This window comes from Eretmochelys imbricata, chromosome 5, assembly GCF_965152235.1.
Source record: "Eretmochelys imbricata isolate rEreImb1 chromosome 5, rEreImb1.hap1, whole genome shotgun sequence".
NCBI classification, from domain to species: domain Eukaryota; kingdom Metazoa; phylum Chordata; order Testudines; family Cheloniidae; genus Eretmochelys; species Eretmochelys imbricata.
The window spans coordinates 16,026,188-16,047,770 of NC_135576.1; the positions used below are offsets into that span (position 1 = coordinate 16,026,188).

The 21,583-nt window shown below is 41.8% G+C and overlaps 1 protein-coding gene across 1 annotated transcript in view; it reads right to left on the reverse strand.

The window, feature by feature from the left end:
* MYO5B (myosin VB) overlaps nucleotides 1-21,583 on the reverse strand; it is a 244,499-nt gene that overhangs the window by 37,989 nt on the left and 184,927 nt on the right. The window contains exons 23-27 of the mRNA XM_077817114.1: nucleotides 21,365-21,449; nucleotides 18,845-18,993; nucleotides 17,613-17,732; nucleotides 15,746-15,868; nucleotides 9,713-9,778 (exon numbers count right to left, since the gene is read on the reverse strand). Of these exons, the coding sequence (XP_077673240.1) occupies nucleotides 9,713-9,778; nucleotides 15,746-15,868; nucleotides 17,613-17,732; nucleotides 18,845-18,993; nucleotides 21,365-21,449 (543 nt within the window). The remainder of the gene's footprint in view (nucleotides 1-9,712; nucleotides 9,779-15,745; nucleotides 15,869-17,612; nucleotides 17,733-18,844; nucleotides 18,994-21,364; nucleotides 21,450-21,583) is intronic.

Sequence of the window (21,583 nt, forward strand, 5' to 3'; positions counted from 1 at the left end):
GTTGGAGGGGGACAGGGTGAAAGGAACATCTCACTATGTAAACTAGCTTATGTGCCCGATTAGCATAAAGTGAGAGAAATATCTAGCTAGCTACTTCACATCTACCCACCTCCTTTGCTAAGGACTGTTCCATTAACATCACTGCTCCAGTGCACTCTGTTTTCAATATTTCTAACTGTTTGGAACTTGAAAGAAAATTAATCATCTTGATTTTGCTTTGTAATAGTATGAGTCATAGTTTCTGTTCCTTCCTGGTCCTATCGTAGTGTGCTCATATTCAGTGTCTGGGGTTCACCTTGAAGCCCTTTTTCCCCCTCTCTCGCTCATGCAAGCATGCACACACTGCCAGCGATGGCTACATATGAACAGCCGATGAGGCAGCTGCTGTGACAATTTTGCATATTGGGCCTGATCCATTTGAAGCTGATGGAGAGACTCTCACAGACAGCTCTTTAATCTCGCAAAATAAAAGGCATAAGGAGAGCTGATGGTGGGAAGCTGAAGCTAGACAAATTCAGATTAGAAATAAGGTGCACATTTTTAACAGTGAAGATAATTAACCATCAGAACAATGTACCTAGTGATGTGGCTTCCCCATCACTCCAAGTCTAAGTCAAGACTGGGTATCTTTCTACAAGATATGCTCTAGCTCAAAGAGACGATATGAGCTTGATGCAGGAATTATTGGGTGAGGTTCTTTGGCTGTGTTATGCAGGAGGTCAGACCAAGTGATCCTAGTAGGCCCATCTGTCCTTAAAATCTATGAAACTATGAATCTCTGACTTCAGTGGGCTGTGGATCAGTCTCTCATACAACCATTTTCTATTGCATGTTGGTACATGCTTGTTTTAGGAGTATACATCTGAAAAAGTTAGCTTAATTATGTGATTTTCTCAGATGTTTTACAAGCATTAAGTAACTAACCCATTTGGTGTCTGAACCGACTGCATGCTCTTAGCTGAACTGACACTATTGTTAGCGGAATACCATCAGGTGCCTTACACCAGTGGCTCTCAAAGCCGGTCTGCCACTTGTTCAGGGAAAGCCCCTGGTGCGCCAGACTGGTTTGTTTACCTGCAGCATCCGCAGGTTCGGCTGATTGCGGTGCCCACTGGCTGCGGTTCGCCGCTCCAGGCCAATGGGGGCTGCGGGAAGGGCAGCCAGCACGTCCCTTGGCCCGCGCCGCTTTCCGCTGCCCCCATTGGCCTGGAGCGGCGAACCATGGCCAGTGGGAGACGTGATCGGCTGAACCTGCGGATGCAGCAGGTAAACAAACCGGTCCGGCGCGCCAGGGGCTTTCCCTGAACAAGCGGCGGACCGGCTTTGGGAACCACTGCTTTACACCATGAGTTGATCAAAATAAAGTTGGATCCTGCAACGTGGATCCGTCTGTGTGAGTTCCACTGACTTCAGTGGGAGCACAGTGCGTGAAGGCTTTGTAGAAAGAAAGGGTTCTTGACATGTGCGTGACATTTACTTTTGTTCAGTAAATCCTGTTTGCAATAGGTCCTTTAAAAAAGTTACAAGGAAAAAAAATCTGTACAGGAAGCAAAGGGGGTAACAGATTTGAATTAAATTGGATAAGGAGAGGCTATTTGGAAATTTTTCACGCTCCTTTTCATTTTGCAGAGGGGTTGAATGGGTTTGTGAATATTTACAGGAATGCTAATTGCATAGACTGCTGAGCAAAGCCCAGAGAAACTGCTTGTTGATATTAAAACAAACGAAGAATTCCTCTAGCAGCACCCAGTTAGAGCAGGGAATGTCTAAGGCTGGCCAGGGTCAGAACTCCAAAGAGTCCTTCACTATAACAAGTTGATACCATTATTAACTGCCTTTATTTGCCTACTTCTGCTCATGCTCAGAAGTGACTTATGGACAGAAGACGGGGTTTGCATAAACACTCCTCAAAACAGCAATCCACTTGGAGAAAGAGGGTTATTTGCCATAGAGGGTTCCTGTTTTCTTTTCATTCTCATCAGTCTCTCCCCTTGCATCACCAAGGGTTACATCTGCCGAAGGTGCTTGGCCAAGAATAAAAATTGGGGTTCCCACACCCACATCCACTCTACAAGTAATCAAACTCTGAACACTGAGGGTAAAAGCAAGTTTCAAATTTGTTAGAAAGATGCACAGCTACATTCAAATTGACTCATTAATGTGTTAGAACTTCTCTATTTTCTCTCCTAAATGTTAGCTTCCAAACTGTAAATATTTGCTTGTAAGAGACTTTCTTTGATTTATAAAATGTAACTAAAGAGCAGGGGCCTTTAAACATATGAATGTTATTGTAAATAACAACATTACCTGCAGATCTACATTACTCCCAGTACTTAAAATGAGGTAGCAGAAAGCCTAAGAGAGTAAGGGTGTGTGAGAGACAGAAATGTCTTCTAAATTACACGTGTAATAACCAGCAGGTGGGGAAGAAAGGACATAGACAGGGAAACGTGTATCTCATGTTATCTTTCCATTTCCTTCTTGGCTGAACATAACTCGCTACACATCCAGCGAGCGAAGCAGCTTATCCATAGCGTTCCTTCTGAGTGGTTTCAGGCACAGTATGATCTTCAAGCTGACATGAAAATCTCTTTCAATACAAGCAGTATGTGTGATCTGACAAGCATTTCTCCCGCACTCCGTAAGTCTCCTGCCTTTTCTTTCCCTTTTGTACTCATGCCATTGTTAACAGAACAGCTAGCAGCATCTAAGACAATTTGGAATTACAATTTCTACCAACAGGTTCAAAGAGCTTTATTAAATTACTTTCAACATGACAAACAGCTACTGTGCTCATCCAGGAAACGGAGGCACAGAGTGGCAAAATGACTTGCCCACAGTAGTCGAGAGAGTTAGTAGCAGAATTTGGGATTAGAATTCAGAGGGATCAGGCTCTTCATACTGTACTTAGGCTATGTCTACACTAGCATTTTTGTTGGTAAAACTTTTGTCAGCCAGGGGTGTGAAAAAACACACCCCGGACCAATGTAAGTTTCACTGACAAGTGTGCTGGTGTGGACAGCACTATGTCGGTGGGAGATGCTCGCCTGCTGACATAGCTACTGCCGCTCTTTGGGGGTGGTTCAATTATGCTGACGGGACCCCTTTCTCCAACTACATATTCTCATAAGACCATGGATCCATTCAAAGGATTACACTGAGAGAGAGAAAATTTCCTTTGAATGCATCAGTCCTTGGATCAGAATGTGCAGTAGGAGCAGGGATTTCTGACTTGTTTGTATGTATTGCAGATGCAAACCTGGTTCCCACACCTAATCTAATACACCTAATCAAAATAACCCCAGCCTGTAGAAAGGCATTTCAACAGCAGAGCTGTGTAAGGTCTGACTCTCTCTAAGTCAGAATCTGAAGCAGAATTTAGCATTGGTGGTGGTCAGTAATCTGTCCTCTCCTCTATTTCTTATATTTGATAGAAAAATCTCTACGATGATCTGTTAATATTTCAAGTTCAAGGTACAAAATAAACATCCCAGCTAATTAAACCAAGGGAAATTATGCACTGTGTTCTGCTAGGAGCACAAAATCACCCCAAGGACTTGTCAGCGCTTCCACTCCTAGCCCACTTTCCCGGACAGAAGAAGAAATCCGGAAGATTGATAAGCGCCTTTTTGTTTGCCCAGTCATGGCTAAGTGGCATTCTGCATGTCTGACTCTCTACAGGAAAGTACACGACTAACCCTATGTCTGCTTGAGTTTATTTCACCCTGCTGTCCTGCCACCACAATGCCTTGCAGCACAAGTTCTGTCAGTGTCTGTACCAAACTCCTTATAAATCTGTTTATTATACATACCTGCATGCATGCCCGTAATAAATATATGTTATTTCCATTTGCATTGTGAATCTACCAAATTTCTCTAGGAGTAAGTGCAATAAAACAAAACACTAATGATCTAAATTTATGTGTTCAAAAAACCCTCTGTGATGGATACACTAGGACAAGGGTGGGCAAACCTTTTGGCCCAAGGGCCGCATTGGGGTTCTGAAACTGTACGGAGGGCCGGGTAGGGAAGGCTGTGCCTCGCAAACAGCCTGGCCCCCGCTCCCTATCCGCCCCTCCCACTTCCCACCTCCTGACTGCCCCCCTCAGAACTCCCGACCCATCCAACCCCCTCTGCTCCTTGTCCCCTGACCATCCCCTTCTGGGACCCCCCAACACTAACTGCCCCCCCGGGGACTCCACCCCCTATCCAACACCCCCTGCTCCCTGTCTGCACCAACCCCTATCCACATCCCTGCCCCCTGACAGGCCCCGCACGACTCCCACGCCTATCCAACAGCCCCTGACCGCCCCCCGCATCCTCCGCCCCATCCAACTGCCCCCTGCTCCCTGTCCCCTGACTGCCTCCCAGAAACCCGTGACCGTTATCCAACCCCCCTGCTCCCTGCCCCCTTACCATGCCGTTCAGAGCACCAGGACTGGCAGCCACGCCACCGCCAGCCATGCCACCGCACAGTCTAGAGCACCAGGGCAGGCCAGTTGCTCTTGCAGCCGCGCTGCCTGGCAGGAGCTTACAGCCCCACCGCCCAGAGCGCTGGCAGCATGGCAGGCTGAGGCTGTGTGGGAGGGGAGACAGCGGGGGAGGGGCCGGAGCTAGCCTTTCAGGCCAGTAGCTCAAGGGCTGGGCAAGAGGGTCCCATGGGCTGAATGTGGCCCATGGGCCACCGTTTGCCCACCTCTGCCCTAGGACCTTGCCTACTCAACCCCCACTCCTCAAAAAGAGCCTGAGGAAGAAATTCAGCTCTGTGTAAAGGACCAGCACAAATCCTATGCAGCTTAAGTCTTCAAAACAGGGCTTATGCGGTGCTTAGGACTTGTGTTGGCCCTTGCCCAGGACTGAATTTACTCGAGTGAATAGACAGGCCTTGCAATGTGCCTGAAGATCAAACCCAGGCTCTGTTAGTGTGAGACAAGAAGTTAATTCTAGAGTCAGGTCTCTTCCACTGACAAACGACACCTATAGAAGTAACTCTGCCAATAAAATCTAGGGACAGTCAAGTAGAAACCCAGATGATCTCAGCCGAGGAATGACACCATCTGTAAACTACACAAGACTCAAACTGTAAAGGGCTTTACAGGTCAAAAATCAACATCTTGAATTGGACCTGGCAGTGAATTAGAAGCCAGTGCAAATTCTGCATCATGGTATAACGTGATCTCTATATGAAATATTACTGAGTAAATAGTGGGCAACAGCTTTCTGCACCAACTTGTTTCCTAGTTGTCTTCTCTGCTGCAGCCCTGTCCAGATGAAGTGCACTGCAATACTCCAATCTGGAGGTGACCAAAGCCTGGATAAAGGTTGCAAGACGGCATGCAAAGGGAACGATCACAATCTCTTTACTAAGTGAAGATGAAAAAAGCAACTCTTGGCTATTGCTACTATACAGACATCCAGAAACAAAACAACCAACATTGTGAACCTGAGTTATCGAAAAAGACAAACCTCAAATGGGCTGATAATCACTGGTGCCATTTCCTCTGGTGCTCTCTCTCTCAACCACCAGCATGACTTCAATCTCATTCAGATTGAACCCTCAGCCAGCTAGCTGTCTCCATGTCCTGATTTCAGCTAGACATTGGGAAAACTGAGTGAATGAGTCATCAGTCTGACAACACAGACGCAGAGCGGAGCATCAACAGCATGCTGATAACTCTCCAACCCAAACTTCTCACTGTCTTTCTGAGCTGTCTCACATGCACCGAACAGAGGGGAGAGTGAAGCCCACAAGATGGATGAACAGTGGTCCAGTGCTACCCCTTGGATCTCCAAGAGAGAGAAAACAATGAAGCCACTCATGTATAACTCCTACCTCTCTCTGCCCAGGTTTGCAAGTGGGTCAACGAAAGCTCAAGATCAAGTTTATCGAAGGCTGCTGTCAGATCTAAAAAGAATCAGCACAGACACCTGATCTATGTCCATCGCCGGAGGCAGATGGTCAGCTAATGAAACCAGCACAGCCTGTGCGTCCAACCCAAGGGCAAAGCTCAGGGTGTAAAGGATCAGGGGTGCCAGAGCTGCCTTGCTGCAACCTTCTGAATAATCTTTCCAGCTCAAAGCAACTGGGCAATAACTGGTAAGGAGCATGTGATTTATGAACTAGGTACTACAAGACCTGGTGGTATAGGGTTTAGTAGGACAGTAGAACCAAAGCACTATGGTTCTTCTTTGCTGTAGTTTGGTTGAACAAATCTATTTTCAAGAAAATGTTATGGTTCCCCACGTTAGATTAGCTGTCTGGGAGTGTTTGCAAGAGAAAACACTCCCCTCCCCGCCTTACTTTAAATGAGGAGGAATGAGAAAGAGACATGGCCTCAGAGGAAGTGGACTAAAAACATAGTCCAGATATTAATTCTGAATGAAAACAGTTTGCCAGTGATGTAATAATGCTAATCTTTTTTCCATGCTGTGTTGTTGTAGTCATGTTGGTCCCAGGACATTACCTCACCCACCTTGTCTCTCTAATATCTCTTATTGGACCCAACTCCTCATGGTGAAAGAGACAAGCTTTCAACTTACACTGAAGAGCTCTGTGTAAGCTCGAAAGCTTGTCCCTCTCACCAACACAAGTTGGTCCAATAAAAGAGATTACCTCACCCACCTTGTCTCTCTAATATTTTTTCCACTCTTTCTGATATCTGAAAGAGAAATTCCTCCAACAGATGCACATTAACGATTTATTCACAAGTTTCAGACACCTCAGGCATTAATCATAAGCCTCAGAAGGCAGGAAAAAAATCTCCATAAATTGAAGACTTTTTAAACCTCTTAAACTGGCATAAAGGAAAAGTAAATCAAATTATGGCACTCTCGTGAAGGAAAGAGAGAAACTATAAATATTTGAGAAATAAATTAATGGGGGAAAACCACTAGGGAAGAGAGAGAGCATAGCTCTGTTACAACATGGCACCAGCTGCCAAGGGGATGCGATGGGAAAGTAGCACTCAGAACCAGCTATGAGTAATGCCTCTTTTAGCAGAAAAGATGTGTGCTACATGCAAAGTTGGGTAAAATGCCAGTGACCTATATTTTTGTGTCTCCAGCTCGTTCAGTTTGGAGCCAGTTGCTCCTAGGTCAGCTCACCTATGGGAATAAGAAATACTTTTGCTGCAGGAGTTTATGCTTCCTGTCACGATTTTGTATAAAACTGTTGCTTCTTGCTTTTAGCAGGAACTGTCACCCTTTTTAGACAGAAATTTCACCACTGTGTTAACTGACTGAGATGTTACAAAGCTTGAAAGCACAGGGTAGAAGTGTTAGACACAAATTACGACTTCGTAAAATGGGGTGAATGTTTGCTAGTCTTAGGTCAATTCTCAAACTACGGCTCAGAGAATCAGTGGTCCGTGGACTCCTTCCTTATTGGTCTGCACAGTAAAACATATAAAGAAGCAAGAAGTAGGAGATTAGGATGTTGGGAGAGTAGGTGGGTCCAGGAGAGGATTTCTTTTTAAATTAACAGATCCACAGAATGGAAAAGTTAAAGAACGATTTGCATAGGTAAAAGCTGTTCCATATAGTTGCAAGCTCACATTTCCATGTTGCTAACCCCACAGTGTTTTCCTTTATGCAACCCGAAAAGCAGCTATTGCGTAACATCAATACCAAAACGAGGTTCTAAGGAGCTGCATTTTATTCAGAAGTATATTGGTTTTAGACTAAACCTTAAGAAAATATTTTGAAACTCATGTTACTATCTATTCATACAAACAAAATCTCATTAAAAAGACAGTTATTAAAGTTACAGTGGAAAGAAACTCTAAAGTCAGAAATTTCCAGACTTAAGGTTGCCCACTTGCAACCTGTGCTTGAGTAAAAATGACAGGAGTTTGCAACCTCATGTTAGTTTTGTGACTCCCAAAACAATGGGAGAAATTGACACAGCTTGAACCTGCAAAGTTCGTCCACACCAGTTGCAATTTTATTTTGTGATAATAGCTTGAGTGACTTAAAACTGTTGGAGGTGTATTCAATCAACAGTTGGAAGAACTCTGGGACAGGGATTTGAGGTGCCAGTCATACTTCCATCTTGAGCTTTGCAGAGATACTAATAAAGCACAGTAGGTATCTACTGACAACACACTACGTCCAGTGAGTGTATATGAAGCCTCATTGCTTTAGTCACTGAAAATTGGGCTGGACAAAGCACCAGAGAATGGTAGTATAGGCAGTTGTGTTTATAGAGGGGATAGACAGGAGATCTTTTCCATCTCTAATTTCTGTTTCTCTGCTTGAACCTAGGGAGATAATGCCAATAGTACAAATGGGTACTATGCGATCTCCGTGGCTTAGTGTGTGACCTTTTATATTTGGTTAATAAATACTCTCTCAGATCTCCTAAGTGTCTTTCCATGTTTGTCCAGGAACTAGGGAGAGGAGAAGGATCCAAAATTAAATTTCTGCACTAAAAGAAGAATTTGTTTTTGACACATCTCCTCCAAGGATGGACTAGCTGAGCAGGGTACGCCCAGGAAGAGTTGTACTGAAAACGAGTTTGCACGACAGTCAATTCATGCATAAGCACTCCAACACAAACATAGTCACACAAGAACAAGAAGATACAAATCTTCTCTACAGGAAATACTATGAAAAATGTCCATGCAAAGGGGAATGTATCTGGTATACTGTCAGTGAAGAGAAACACATGTTTTGCCTGAAAGAGGAGAGCAAACAGCTTGTACAATGGACTCCGAGCAACAATCCATCCTACAGAACATTTTCACTCACATATTATACAGCAAGGCCAAAAAGCATTGGTGTCACCTTCTAGTGTAAAAAAGTGCTCTCATTTCCTTCAAGGTTTACTTAATGCATCCTTAGAGCTGAACAAATAAAAATGTCACCACCATTATAGTAAACCTCTGAGATTCATATGAAAACAGTCACTTAGATGTCAACACAGATGTTTACTAAACTGCACTCTCCTGCAAAACATCCAGGTGCAAGGGGTAAGCAGAGCCTGATAACCTTATCTCAGCCTGTATCTGCTAGGCAGAGAACTGGGGCAGGAGGGTTGTGGGTGGATAGCTCAGGATTCTTTTGTGGGGGACAGGAGAGGATGACTCTGTAGCTTGAAGGGCACAGGGAGACTGGGTTGGACCAAAGCAGCTGATGAAGGGCTGATTTTGCAGCTGGGTTCAATGCTACCATTGCGATAGGTGCCTGAACTATATGAGAGAGATTGATGCAGAGTTGGGGAGAGTGGGTGTTTGGAGTTAAAAACCACATCAGACTGCAGGAGAGACGCTTGTGGATTCACAATTGCTGCTGATCAAGTTACCCCAAATGCAGTATATTGATGGACCAATGTGCACCTGAAGATCTTTTGATGTGCAAGAGGAGAGTCAAGCTGGGAGGCTTGTAGTGACAGGAAGGCCTGCATTTGCCACTCAGCTCTCACATAGATAAATCAGTGGCACAGCAGATGGCATATGCCAGTGAGGAGGCATTCCCTAGGAACATCTGCCATCACTCTGACTGCTGGAAGCTACAACTAGTCCAGAGGGTAGAGAGTAAGCTGCAGAGTGCCCTCAGACTGCCACCCAATATCAGTCTTTAATGGGCACAATGAGTTAAGAGAGGCTTTGGTTTATTACCGATGTCAGATGGATTTACTTAAGCTATTTGAGCCATTCAAACGGTTATTAGCACTGAACGCACAAAAATAGTCTCTCATTCTAAAATTCTTTACCTTCAGACTGTTGTAGGCTAGATCTGTATCACGGTCTGAATCCATTTCATTCTTCGTTTCAATTACCTGGATGGATTAAAAGACAAACAGATATTTGACAGCTGGCTAGAGAAGCTGATAAATAGGCCGGTTTTCCAACTCGGGCAATCTGACTTTGACTGCAGTTCTGCGTCACCTCCAGTATTTGTTGTTGGCTGGGGTTAAAGTGGCACCAAAGAAAGCAACTACCCTAAACTGTGTATTGTAAACAGACATTAGGTTAAGTGCAAGGGCCAAGGAGGAATAGAATAGGGAAAAATGTACAGAGAAAAAGAAAAGAAGTGTAACCCCTCTTCCTTTCCCCCATGCCAAGACTGTATTCAAACTAAGACTTTGTCTACACTAGAACTTACGTCGCTCAGGGGCATGAACAATCCACAGCCCGGAGTGACGTAAGTTATACTGACCTAAGTACCGGTGTAGACAGCACTACATCGGCAGGAGAGCCTCTTGTGGGAAGTAGTTAAGTCAGTAGGAGAGCTCTCTTCACCAGAAGCCCTACAGCAGCACAGTTGCATCGGTGCAGCACTTCTAGGGTAGATGCCGCCTCCGTGCCTGAGGGCTGGGATCCAATTTATGTCTGAAGGTTCGTCACTTTTTTGGATGCTATATAAATAATATCAAAAGATGTTTTAAAAAAAGGAAAATGATGGAATGTAGATTTGATACTGGCATCTTCCCCAACTTCTTTTGGAGCTTTCCCAAAAAACTTACTACTAGCAAATGAGATAGTGCTTAAATCCATTGCATTATGTAAGTCTTGCCGTAAGTAAAGTACAATTCTTGTAGCTCAGAGACACATGAAACTGAAACCAAAACCATATTTTACAGCGAAAATGATGGTTTCGGCTCATTTCCCCACAGGGCTCTGCCAGATGGCCCAATACATCAGGCTCAAGAACACAACAAGTGGCTTGAAGCAAACATATGTAATGTTTAAACTTACATTACATTAGAAAATACCATGCATGGGGGGCCTAATGTTATTTCTTTAAATTCATCTCAAGGTCAATTGAAGGTGATGGAACAGAATAGTTCTCAACTCTGTCCTGGCTCTGACGTTATCAACTTCCACTCTCCTGCCTTTCCACGGAGGGAAGAGGTAGCACTGAAATGCAATTCCTTACAGGCACACGTGGTCACTGTTCTGTGATTAACAAGTAACAAGGGGTACGTGTACATTGCAAAGAAAAATTCACAGGGCCAAGTCTCAGAGTCTGGGTCAAGAGGCTCGGGCTCGCGCTGTGGGGCTAAAAATAGCAGTGTAGACATTCAGGCTCAGGGGGCAGCCTTGGCTCTGAGTCCCCCCTCCCTCATAAGGTTTCAGAGCCTGGGCCCTAGTTTGAAGCAGAACGTCTACACTGCTGTTTTTAGCTCTCAGCCCAAGCCCTGAGAGTCAATTGACCCAGGCTCTGAGATGTAGCACCACAGGGTTTTCTTTGCAGTGGAGACATACCGAAGTCTTTATTTTACAAAGACTCAGGTGATAATGATATTTCTTTTTAAATTACTCCTCCTCCTCCCACTCCAGAACAGCCAGAGTTGCTCATACAGAGGAGTAGGCCCAATAACCCTCAACTCTGTGAAATGCACAAGGAGTACCGGCCCTGGAGGTCCAAGTGCAACAAGCAGACGTAGGGTGAAGCGGCTACCAACCACAATACACTCAGACACTATAACTTTCTGTCAAGCCAGCAGAGCCTAAAAAAGAAGCAGGGGCTAAGGTTTCTCAGGCGGCTTGGCTTCTTTGAGGGATCTCAACTGGAGAAAACGTCTGCTGCTGAAAGGACAGGATCTAAAGCTGCTGAGTGGTTCCCTATAACCACTACCTAGCTAACCCTTACTCGGCCCTGACCAAAGTGCCAGCAGGTCAGCAGTGCCCAAAACTCTTGGTTTTTTCTGTTCTCCTCCTTCCCCAGCTCTGTTCCCATGCAACATCAAACTGCTCTCTCATCAAAGGAAGCAACTGCCACCAAAACCAGTGTGATCAACTCCCAGAAATGAACTCATCAGTTCATTCCTAGCACCAAAATTCATCATTGAATCACTGAGCCTGTTCGATGGAGAAATCCCCATATCCAGTTGGGATCACGAAGATCTGCAATTCCTGTACATTTGATTCCATGAACGGATGGGGCAGGCTTCATCTGGGTCAAAACATGGGCTGAGAGGAAGATACAAGAGAAGCCCATTTTCCTATGCCTATCACCCTATGCATACATTGTAGATATATGAGAGGTGACAAAGTTCTGGAGACTGGGACATAACAGGTAACAACACTGATATCCAGAAATGTCATATTCTGCTGGTTGTTTTCCAGAGAGGTTGAGGGACTTTGAATATATTTCAAAACCAAACATTTCCATCAAGGAGCAGATACACCAGTGGCTGAGCTTGCTACCTCTGTAGTGCTACCATGGAATTAAAATTTAAATGCAAAAAGAAGCACCGAAGAACTGGCAGCACTGACAGAAATGCTATTTTTGACTTTCCCTTTTCTTCTGTCGAGCAGTGAGGAACAGTGACAGCTTGACTCAAATCACATCAAGTCCAAACTGAAAACTGATCTGGAATTAGTCATGCCACAGAGCAGGACTGGGCCTGAGGGGTGAACCTTGATAAGAACCCTACTCTTGGAAATATAGTTAGAAATGGACAAAACTATGAATTCTTCAGAACCTTGACCAGTTGGAATGAACCCTACTAAAAACATATGGGGAGGTTTTAGGGGGGTAAAATGTCCAGGGTTTTGGCTCATTTGTAGTTAACTCCTTGAGAGACACAGGTCAGCTTCAGAAAGATTTAAAAATATGAGGGGAACAATTTATGGCATACTGGCAGGAACCTTGTTTTTTAAGCCTCTATCAATGCATGGAGATCATTAGTTAAAAGCAGTTGTGCATCTCCTATGATACATTCCTGCAGTCACCAGATGGAATAATTTTATTGACGGTCAATAGGAGTATCTGGTTGCAGTGAATTAGAGATGATTGATAGCACTTTAGTTGACTTTGCCACTGCTTTTATAAATGGACACATGGATCTCCTGCTTAAGAGAAATAACTGAAATGGATACCTGAAAAACATGCATTAAAACAGATAAAAAATAACTCTTTTTTATGAAACCAAGAACTGTAATAACTAGACATTTCATATTCAGGTTCTGTTGCCAAACACGGTATACTGTACTATGAGCTGTATAATGTATTGTTGTATATATCTTCTCATAGAAAGAACCACTATAATTCAAACAAAAATACCACCTATCATAATGGGCTCTGAAACAGCTAATTCACAGAGGTTACCTCTGCCGAAGAAAGGGAAAATACACAGGTTGCCATGAAAAGTTGACCTACATTAACAGTTATCGCAGCGGTATTTGTGAAAACACAGCTATTCTCTATCAGAAGGACAAACTGCCGTCTCAGATACCGCTGACCTTTCAGATGACTGTACTAATAAGGCCCAACATATAGGAAGCTATTTTGTTTTGTAAAGCAACTCAGGCATTCTGCACAATGATGTGGAGGAATAAACTCTGCTACTGACTATACCTCTATTGCTGTTTTGCAGTTTATTATCTGAGGACTGGCCTACACTTAAAAATTAGATCAATGTAGCTAAGTTGCTCAGGGCTGCAAAAATTTCTGGCCCCAAGTTCTGTACTTAGGTTGACCTAGCCCCCCGTGTAGATGCGGATAGGTTGACAGAAAAATTCTTCTTCTAGCTCTCTCGCCTCTTGGAGAGATAGATTAACATCACCAATGGAAAATTCCCCTTCTGTCAATGTGGGAAGCGTCTATGCTACATCACTACAGTGGCACAGCTGCAGTGCAGACATGCCCTTACAGCTGGCAAGGGCTGTAATACTATATAACTATTACTGGACTCGGTTTTGAAAATATGGAGTTCTAAAATATGCAGTTTGGGACACAGGCCTACCTTGTGTCTGTAGAATGCCTACCACACTTGAGGGGACTATGGTCAACATTTCCCCATTTTCATTCCTAAAGTTGAACTCCTAAATCCACAAACAGGCACATAAATAAATAGTCTGGTTTCCAAAGGTGCTGAGTATTGAAACCAACAAGAATGAAGGGCACTTAGCACTTTGAAAATCAAGTCACTTACTTATGTGACTTCATATACATTTAGATGCCTGGCTTCAGGTATCCATGTTTGAAAACACTGGCCCATGTTAGTAACAAGAACAGAGTGTTACGGTCTCATGTTTGTAAGACTCATACATGTATGAATAGACAGTGCCTTGATTTGCCTTCTATTAGTCAGGCTGCCTTTTCACTTGCTGGTTTCAGATATTAAAACGGAGTTCACAGCTAAAATTTCCCATAGGCATAGTAAACAGGATCAATGGTATATTGGATTCATTACACTACAGGCCAACAGCCATTGCAGGGTCAGCTGTCTCTGTGGTGGGATAAATCATTTAAACATTGATTTTACATTTCATTGATTTCATAGCCATTGCTCATGTGGAGGAGGGTGGCAATAAAATCAAATGACATGGTTACTCATGGTTGAATAGAGTGATGTATATATTTAGAGAGAATGAATTACTTTGCTGGGTCGACTTTATATTCTATGAGGAAATGGATGTATCTGACAGTACAGGCACCCACCTGTTCTAGGAGATGAAATGACTCAGGCAGGCTAAGCTAGCAGAGGTGTGTGAGGCTCTTCTCTCTGGGTATTTGTCCCTTTGAACCTCTAAATTAGTCTCTGATTAGGTTAAACTTTTAGGAAAGAACTTTCCTCCTTTTCGCTCAGGGTGGCATCGAGGCAGGATATGAGTCCTTTTGTAGTTAGAGTGCGGAGATTACATTTAAGGAAGCTCATGAATACGCAGTAAAACTTCTGTTTATCTATTCAGATACATTCCAATTCCTCCAAGACTGATCATATTTTTGAACCTCTTAGCTCTTACATCGTATCTCGGGGAAATGCAAAATCCGAGATGGATCATGAGTGGCGGATGTGTGTCTGAGTAGTCTAAACATCATGTTCTAGAGAGGAAAGATGGTCCATTGGTTTGAGTGTTAGCCTGGGACTTGGGGGAGCCGGGTTCATTTCCCTGCTCCACCAAAGAAATCCTGTTTGACCTCGAGCAAGTCATTTAGCCTCAGCTCTTCATCTGTAAAATGGGGATACTACACTTCACTTCTTCACTGAGGTGTTGTGTAGATGAACACATTAAAGATTGTGAGGCTCTCAGATACTATGATAATATGGCCTCTGACATCTACAAGACAGACAGGTGTTCTAAATTCTTTGAATCTTTAGAACTACTGGTTTCAATGCTGACAAAGTTAATTAATCTCTTTACTTGCTGAGACAGATAAATGGAATATCACACTTCACTGTTATTGGATGATATCCTAAACTGGGCATGGACAACAAAAGTATTTTCATAAGAATAGGAATTGCCCAGGTGCTGTTAGCTAAAAAATTTCACCTTGCTCACTACTGTAAATAGTGTTGGGAAACTGTAACCTACATAGATGCTTGCCCACCATTTGGGAAGTGGCTGCCTGGCCTCCATCCTCTACCTCAGAATAGGCTGCATTTCAGTGCTTCTGTATGCGTTGTACAATCCTTTATGATGAAAGCTGCTAGGTAGCATCCAGTATCATGATTGGGAATTATACATGTTAGGGTTGGAAAGGATAATTTGGTCATCCAGTACAGTTTCCTGTAAGAGGATTATTCATATATATCTATGCAGCCACTCTCAACCCAAACACTTCTAATGAGTTTGTCATAAACCATCTCACCAGGCAAAACCGTTCTACTGGCTGATTGTCCTTAACTGCCAGAAAGGTTTTTCTCCTCATTTCCAAGATCAATTTGGCCTTTCTTAACTGAACGCCATTGCACCCAAATCTTAAATCACACACTGCTTGCCGTAAGGCACTCAAGGAAAGTCAATTAGGATATGAAATTTAATATTAAAATCGATAAAAGGGCATCTTTTACCTGGGATTTCTTTTTCTCCAGCTGGGTTTGCAGTTTCTTTCTCTCCTGTTCAAGCTCCCTCACTCGCTTTTGTAGCTTCAGGAAGAGAGTCATATCCATGGCTGCTTTATCCAAACCAACATCCTACATGGGGGAGAGAGAGAGAGTAATTTTATCAGCCCAAAAACATTAGTGAATAGAGCTGGGGGAATAACTAATTTTTTGGTTCACTGGCAACTTCAAAAAAATTTTTTTTAAATTGTTTTGGGTCTGACCAAAACTAAAACTTTCAAAAGTTTTGGTGAACTGAGAAGCCAAAACAAAAATTTAGTTTGGGGCCAAACAAAAATCTTAAACAAAAACTGTTTGTTTCAATTTTGAGCTTTTAAAAATTTTTTTTTTTTGAACAAGAAAACTTCTAAATGAAAATTAATTTCAAACCAAAAAAATAACAGTGCTTAATTTCCCCCCCGAAAGACTTGGATACCCACTAGCCCCACAACAATTTGGCAAAACTGACATGTATTCGCAAAACATTTTGTTGCCACTAAATCTGTATTTTTCTCTGAAAAAAGTTTCTCCCAGCTAAAGTACTGAATGCTCCTCTCAGTAACAATATGTGGGCTACACACTTCTCTATACGTTCACATCATCTTCAAATACTTAAAACAAGAGTTTAAAGAAGTTTCCACATTTTGAAAGACCAATATTAATATTTAATATTAAAGGCACACATTACGTTTCCAATCATAAATAGGTTATAAAGAGTTAATGAATGGTTAATGGGCATTTTAATTAATTAATCAATTGTTATATAGTTCATAGAGTCAATATGTTGCTTATAGCCATGGCTTATCACCATCTATAAAACTCTCTACTGATTGGCTTAAAATCATCTGTGAGACATACTAGTGTATGTAACAGGCTTAAAACATACATTAATCTTTTATTAACACTTCATACATTACTCGTAAATGGAGCTTTAATACTGAGGTGTGACCAACATTGAGGTTTTGGTATAGTCTAGAGGCCCCAATCCATTGTACTTACATAGTGGAGGCTTTCATCAGTGGTTCTCATAAGGCTTGACAGATATTAAAAAGCTTCATGACAGCCAGGTGAGGTAGATAATTTACGGGTTTATACAGATGGGGAAGCTGCAGCATGGAGTGATGAAGTGACTTGCTCAAAGTCACAGACTAGAAAATGGAACCCAAAGCATCCCAGGCCTTTATTCTAGCAAAGACTCTATTTTACACTCCATCTTAAATAGGACGTGTACTCTTTATATAAACTGGTCTATGCCACTGTTAGCAAGGAGTAAGCAAAATATACTTCCCCTTCCTCTAAGTCAGATATTTAACTACGACATTTCCTTCTATACCGAGATATTTGAAATTGGTTTTTTTTCGAGAGGATGCGTTGGCTAGCAAGGATTTGCAAAAAACAAAGAAAGAAAACTGTTCTTTCGGAGGTTTATAATGTAATTTGGTATCCTTTAGAATGAAAGATGCTATAGAAATGTAACTTTACAATCAGTATTGATAGTCAGTCATAATAATGTTTAATGTTTTGTGTGTGTTTCTGTATTTGCCAAGATGCACACTACACATCAATTCATTATGTTTAAATGGTGTTTAAGGGCCTGATCCTGCACTGAGTTCTTAGTAGTGCTCTATGCAGGATCAGGGCCTTCAGATTCCCTCTCATACAATTAACAAGAATCATTCATAGCATGAAAAAAAGGAGCAATTCTAACTGGTCACATTTCATACTCAAAGCTGTACTCTTCTCTACAGGCTCCGTTTAGAAGGAGTCACATATCAATTATTCCCTCTTGACTAGCCAGAATCATACACAGACTCTTAGCCTGTCTGATTTATGGTACCTCCACTTGTTGTATTGCATCCTCAGTGTCTCCTATCTCAGATGTAGAGACTGATGGACAATTGGAATCAGACTCTAGACTGCTCTGGTTAGATGGGTTCCTTCTGTGTCCTGGGGACTGCTGTCCAAAAAAAAAAAAAGATAATAGGAGTGATTTAGTAGAAAAGATACTGTACTAAGGATTATGTAAACAAAGTGTTTGGGACAGGGACCTTCTCTATTAGGTGTTTTATAAATAATCATGTACACTTATGGCACTTTCTACTTAAAATAATGGATCCATATTATTCATCAAGTCAAAGCACTGTGTTCAAGACCGTACAAAACACAGAGGGACAGACAGCTGCTTACCCAAAGCTCTTACAGTCTAAGTAGCTGGACAAGACTATGCAGACACATAATATATCTGCTGGTCAAAAGAAGGATTCCTCATAAAGCGGTTTAGTTTAAAAAAATATTTTTCAATATTAAGATTACTGTCATAAGAGGGTCTACCTTTTGCTTGTAGTTGGGCTTTGTTTTTCTGTTTTTTGTGCACTAGTGTACATTACAACAGGGGGACATTTAATCAAAATGTAATTTAAAACAACAACACACAAACACACCTAACTCCATTCATATATATAAACAAACAACCACAACCAACAACTTTAAAAGTGTCTATGCACCAGACACCAATTTTCTCATGTATTTTTGGAAGCTACTTTACCGCATCCAAGCCTGGCTATCCACAATTTGTGACATTTGGACACACACATCTGGGTTTGGAGCCTAATATTTATCACAATATCCTTATGGTTTTCTTTTAAGTGTTCAGCCTTTGAACTGGATGACAGCATCCTTTAATAACTAATTATCAATGAGGCTATTGCTAAAACTCTAGCAAGGCTGAATCTAAAACTTAGACTTTTATATTTACGGAGCTACAATGATTTTCTTAGAATTGAGTGTATCTGTTTTACTGAAATAGAGGAAAGATAAACAGATTTTTGCCTTGCTGTTCTTAAGAAATCTGTAAATGCTTGACCAAGTGGCTACAGAAAACCATGCATTTCCAGAAGTTGGAAGCTTGGTCTAATTTAAATGCATAACTTCCCTCTCAGAAATATCAACACAAATGAGTTCTATAATAACACTGTTGTCATCAAATGAACTCAGCTGCAATATCCAGTCACCAATAATGCACACAGGACATCAGAGGGCAGGGGTAATGTAAAAAGCCTCTTCCATTACCTTTATAATAGTCATCTCATCCCTCAAATTGTCATATCTCTGCTCCAGCCTTGAATACTCCTTTACCAGGTTCTGATAACGAGATCTCTCCTCTTCCAGCTCCTTCTTCATCAGGAGATTTTCCTTGACAGTGTTTTGGGCAAATTCATCTTTAAAAGATACATATTGAACTGTGATGTTCAGTTCTGAATTGATTTCTTATAGGCAACTGCAATATGACTCATAGCTGAACAAAATGCTCTCTGCTAAGAGGCTTTTTTGTAATCTTGCTCTCTTATTTAGTGAATACACTGTAACAAATCTATGGCTAGCTAGGAATTTTATGGTTGTCACCACACCGCACAGAACAGCTATTTGGAACTTCAAGGATGCAGTTAGAATCGATCTCCAATACTCCTGCTCCAAAAGCAGAGGTCTCTACCAGTTAAGTAAAGAATAACCTCCTTTAGCTATTAGAAATGTCTCTGATGCACAAACAAGCAGCCTGATTCTAACCAATAGAAGCAGTGGTGCATACATATTAGCCATATTACTCTATTTATGCCTGGTTTACCTATGTTGGATGTCAAGTGGGAAATCTATGCAATCATACTATTGCATACTGTTGGTGAAGACAAAGAGGTAATCAAACTAAAGGTGATGGGCGAGAGAGAAAGAATCCCTAATACAGAGCTCTGGTAGTGCAGGATTACTCTGTACAATGCAGTCTTTGCTATGTGTGCTTCCAGAAAACGTTAATCCTTTCCTACTGCACAGGATACCATGGGTATTTTAAAATAGTTAATTTTTATATGTGAATTTATTAATGTACAAGAACTCTTTTCTGAAACAAAATTAGTTTCCCCCCATTATCTGAAGAAGAAAAAAATTAAAACGGGCAACAGTCAAATTACCATTTATTTTTATTTAGCGAAACATTAAATTAATATTTAAATAAGAAAAATAACTACACTATCGTTTCACAAGCTTTTACGTAGTGGAAAAACATTCATTCACAGATAGGGAACATTCGTGGCAAGTGTCACTTTGCAAGGGATTATGGGCCTGCTCCTGAAATCAATGGCAGAAATCTGATGGACTTGAATAGTGTAGGATGGAGCCTCGTAACAATAATCCTATGTTGGAAAGGAGATGGACTGGGTGACCTAATAGAACTTTCCATTTCTATAATAATCCTCAGAAAATAAGGGTTGGGTTTGTAAAAATGCTCCGGGTCAGCCTAGCTCTTCTCCGGTTCAATGGACGTGTTCTCATTTACTGCAATGGGAGCTGAGCGGAGACTCTCAGCAATTCATTCATTCTTTTTTTTTTTTAATTTGAAATTTCATCCAAATTTCAAAATCTGAAAAATTCCAACCAGCTCTAATGTTTCTAATATTAATGCTATCTCAACATTAAGCATAGCCAGGCTAACAGATACCACTATACAGAGGGTAAATGGTCAGTTTATTCCCCTATCGCTTTGAGTACTAGGATCAAATCTCAGTCTGCTCTAAAGAGAGGTCAATATTTTCAAATATGGATGTGTCTAAAGTTAAATATTGACCAAGTAGTTCAGGTGCCTAAATAAATGGATTGATCTTCAAGAGTGCTGAGCACTCAGCAATTCCCATCTACTTCAACAGGAGATTCTGGGTGTTCAGCACTTGAAAAATCAAGTGTCTTGTTTAGGTGTCTAAATATGAACCTCGGAGATTAATTTTTGAAAATCTAAGTCTTGGGACAGCTGGCAGTCAGTCAGGACTGAAGTGCATGAACAGAGGTCCATTGGGAAGCTTTCACAGAGCCCGGCACACACTATGCCTAATTCTAGCTAGTGCCTGCCAAAAGGCACTCAAAAATTCACCTCCAATTGAAGCCAATATATTTTGCTATGTTTGCTTTTTATCCCCTTTATGTTGCATCGGTTATTACAATGATAGGTACATCATGAATGCAATAGATTAATTCGATATATCCACTTCCTGGGGTTGTGTATGATGCATGTGGAAAAAAAATCCTGTATCATAATGAAAGCTGAATAGAGTCTGATAATAAGCACAATACGTGCAAGGGTGGAATGTATTCCTTTTATGTCCTGGGACTTTCCTGGTTGTTTCCTCTGTAGTTCTCTCACAATCTAAATCTCTGCTTTAAAATTTCACTTCATTCTGTCACATTCAAGATGCCATTCGTCATTGTCCAAATATTACTGTTCAAACATCTCTGCTTCTAGGCTCCCATCTGTCAGCATTAAAGGGCTATCCCCCCATTACAGTCATCCTGATGAAATTCTAAGATGTAATTGAATGGAAAACCCCTTTAGGTACTATATTCCGTGTTTAATCCCTCCCTGATTAAATCAGGTTCATGTCTTGTCATTCCCTGGCAGCAGAGAGAGAACAGAACTGTTGAATAACAACAAACATTGTCAAAGAAATAAAGGATGCTGGCAGGATACGGGAGAAAGTAATTTTATGAAAAACAGCTTAATCCTCGGTTTATTGCAAGTGTTATGAAGCTATAAACCATTCTTCTTACCTTCAGACTGACACAGGATTCTGTTGTTAAGCTCCTCTTTTTCCTGTTTCAAAAGAGCATTCTCCTCTTCTAGGTCTGATACACGCTAAGGAAGAAACAAGGCAAAGTAACACCTCTTGTAATTTAGGCCAGCTCAAGGTCAGGCTCTATTCAGGGGAATAAGTTTCACCCCAACCCCACACCCTGTTTTGTTTTGTTTTTTGGTTGGTTAGTTTTGTT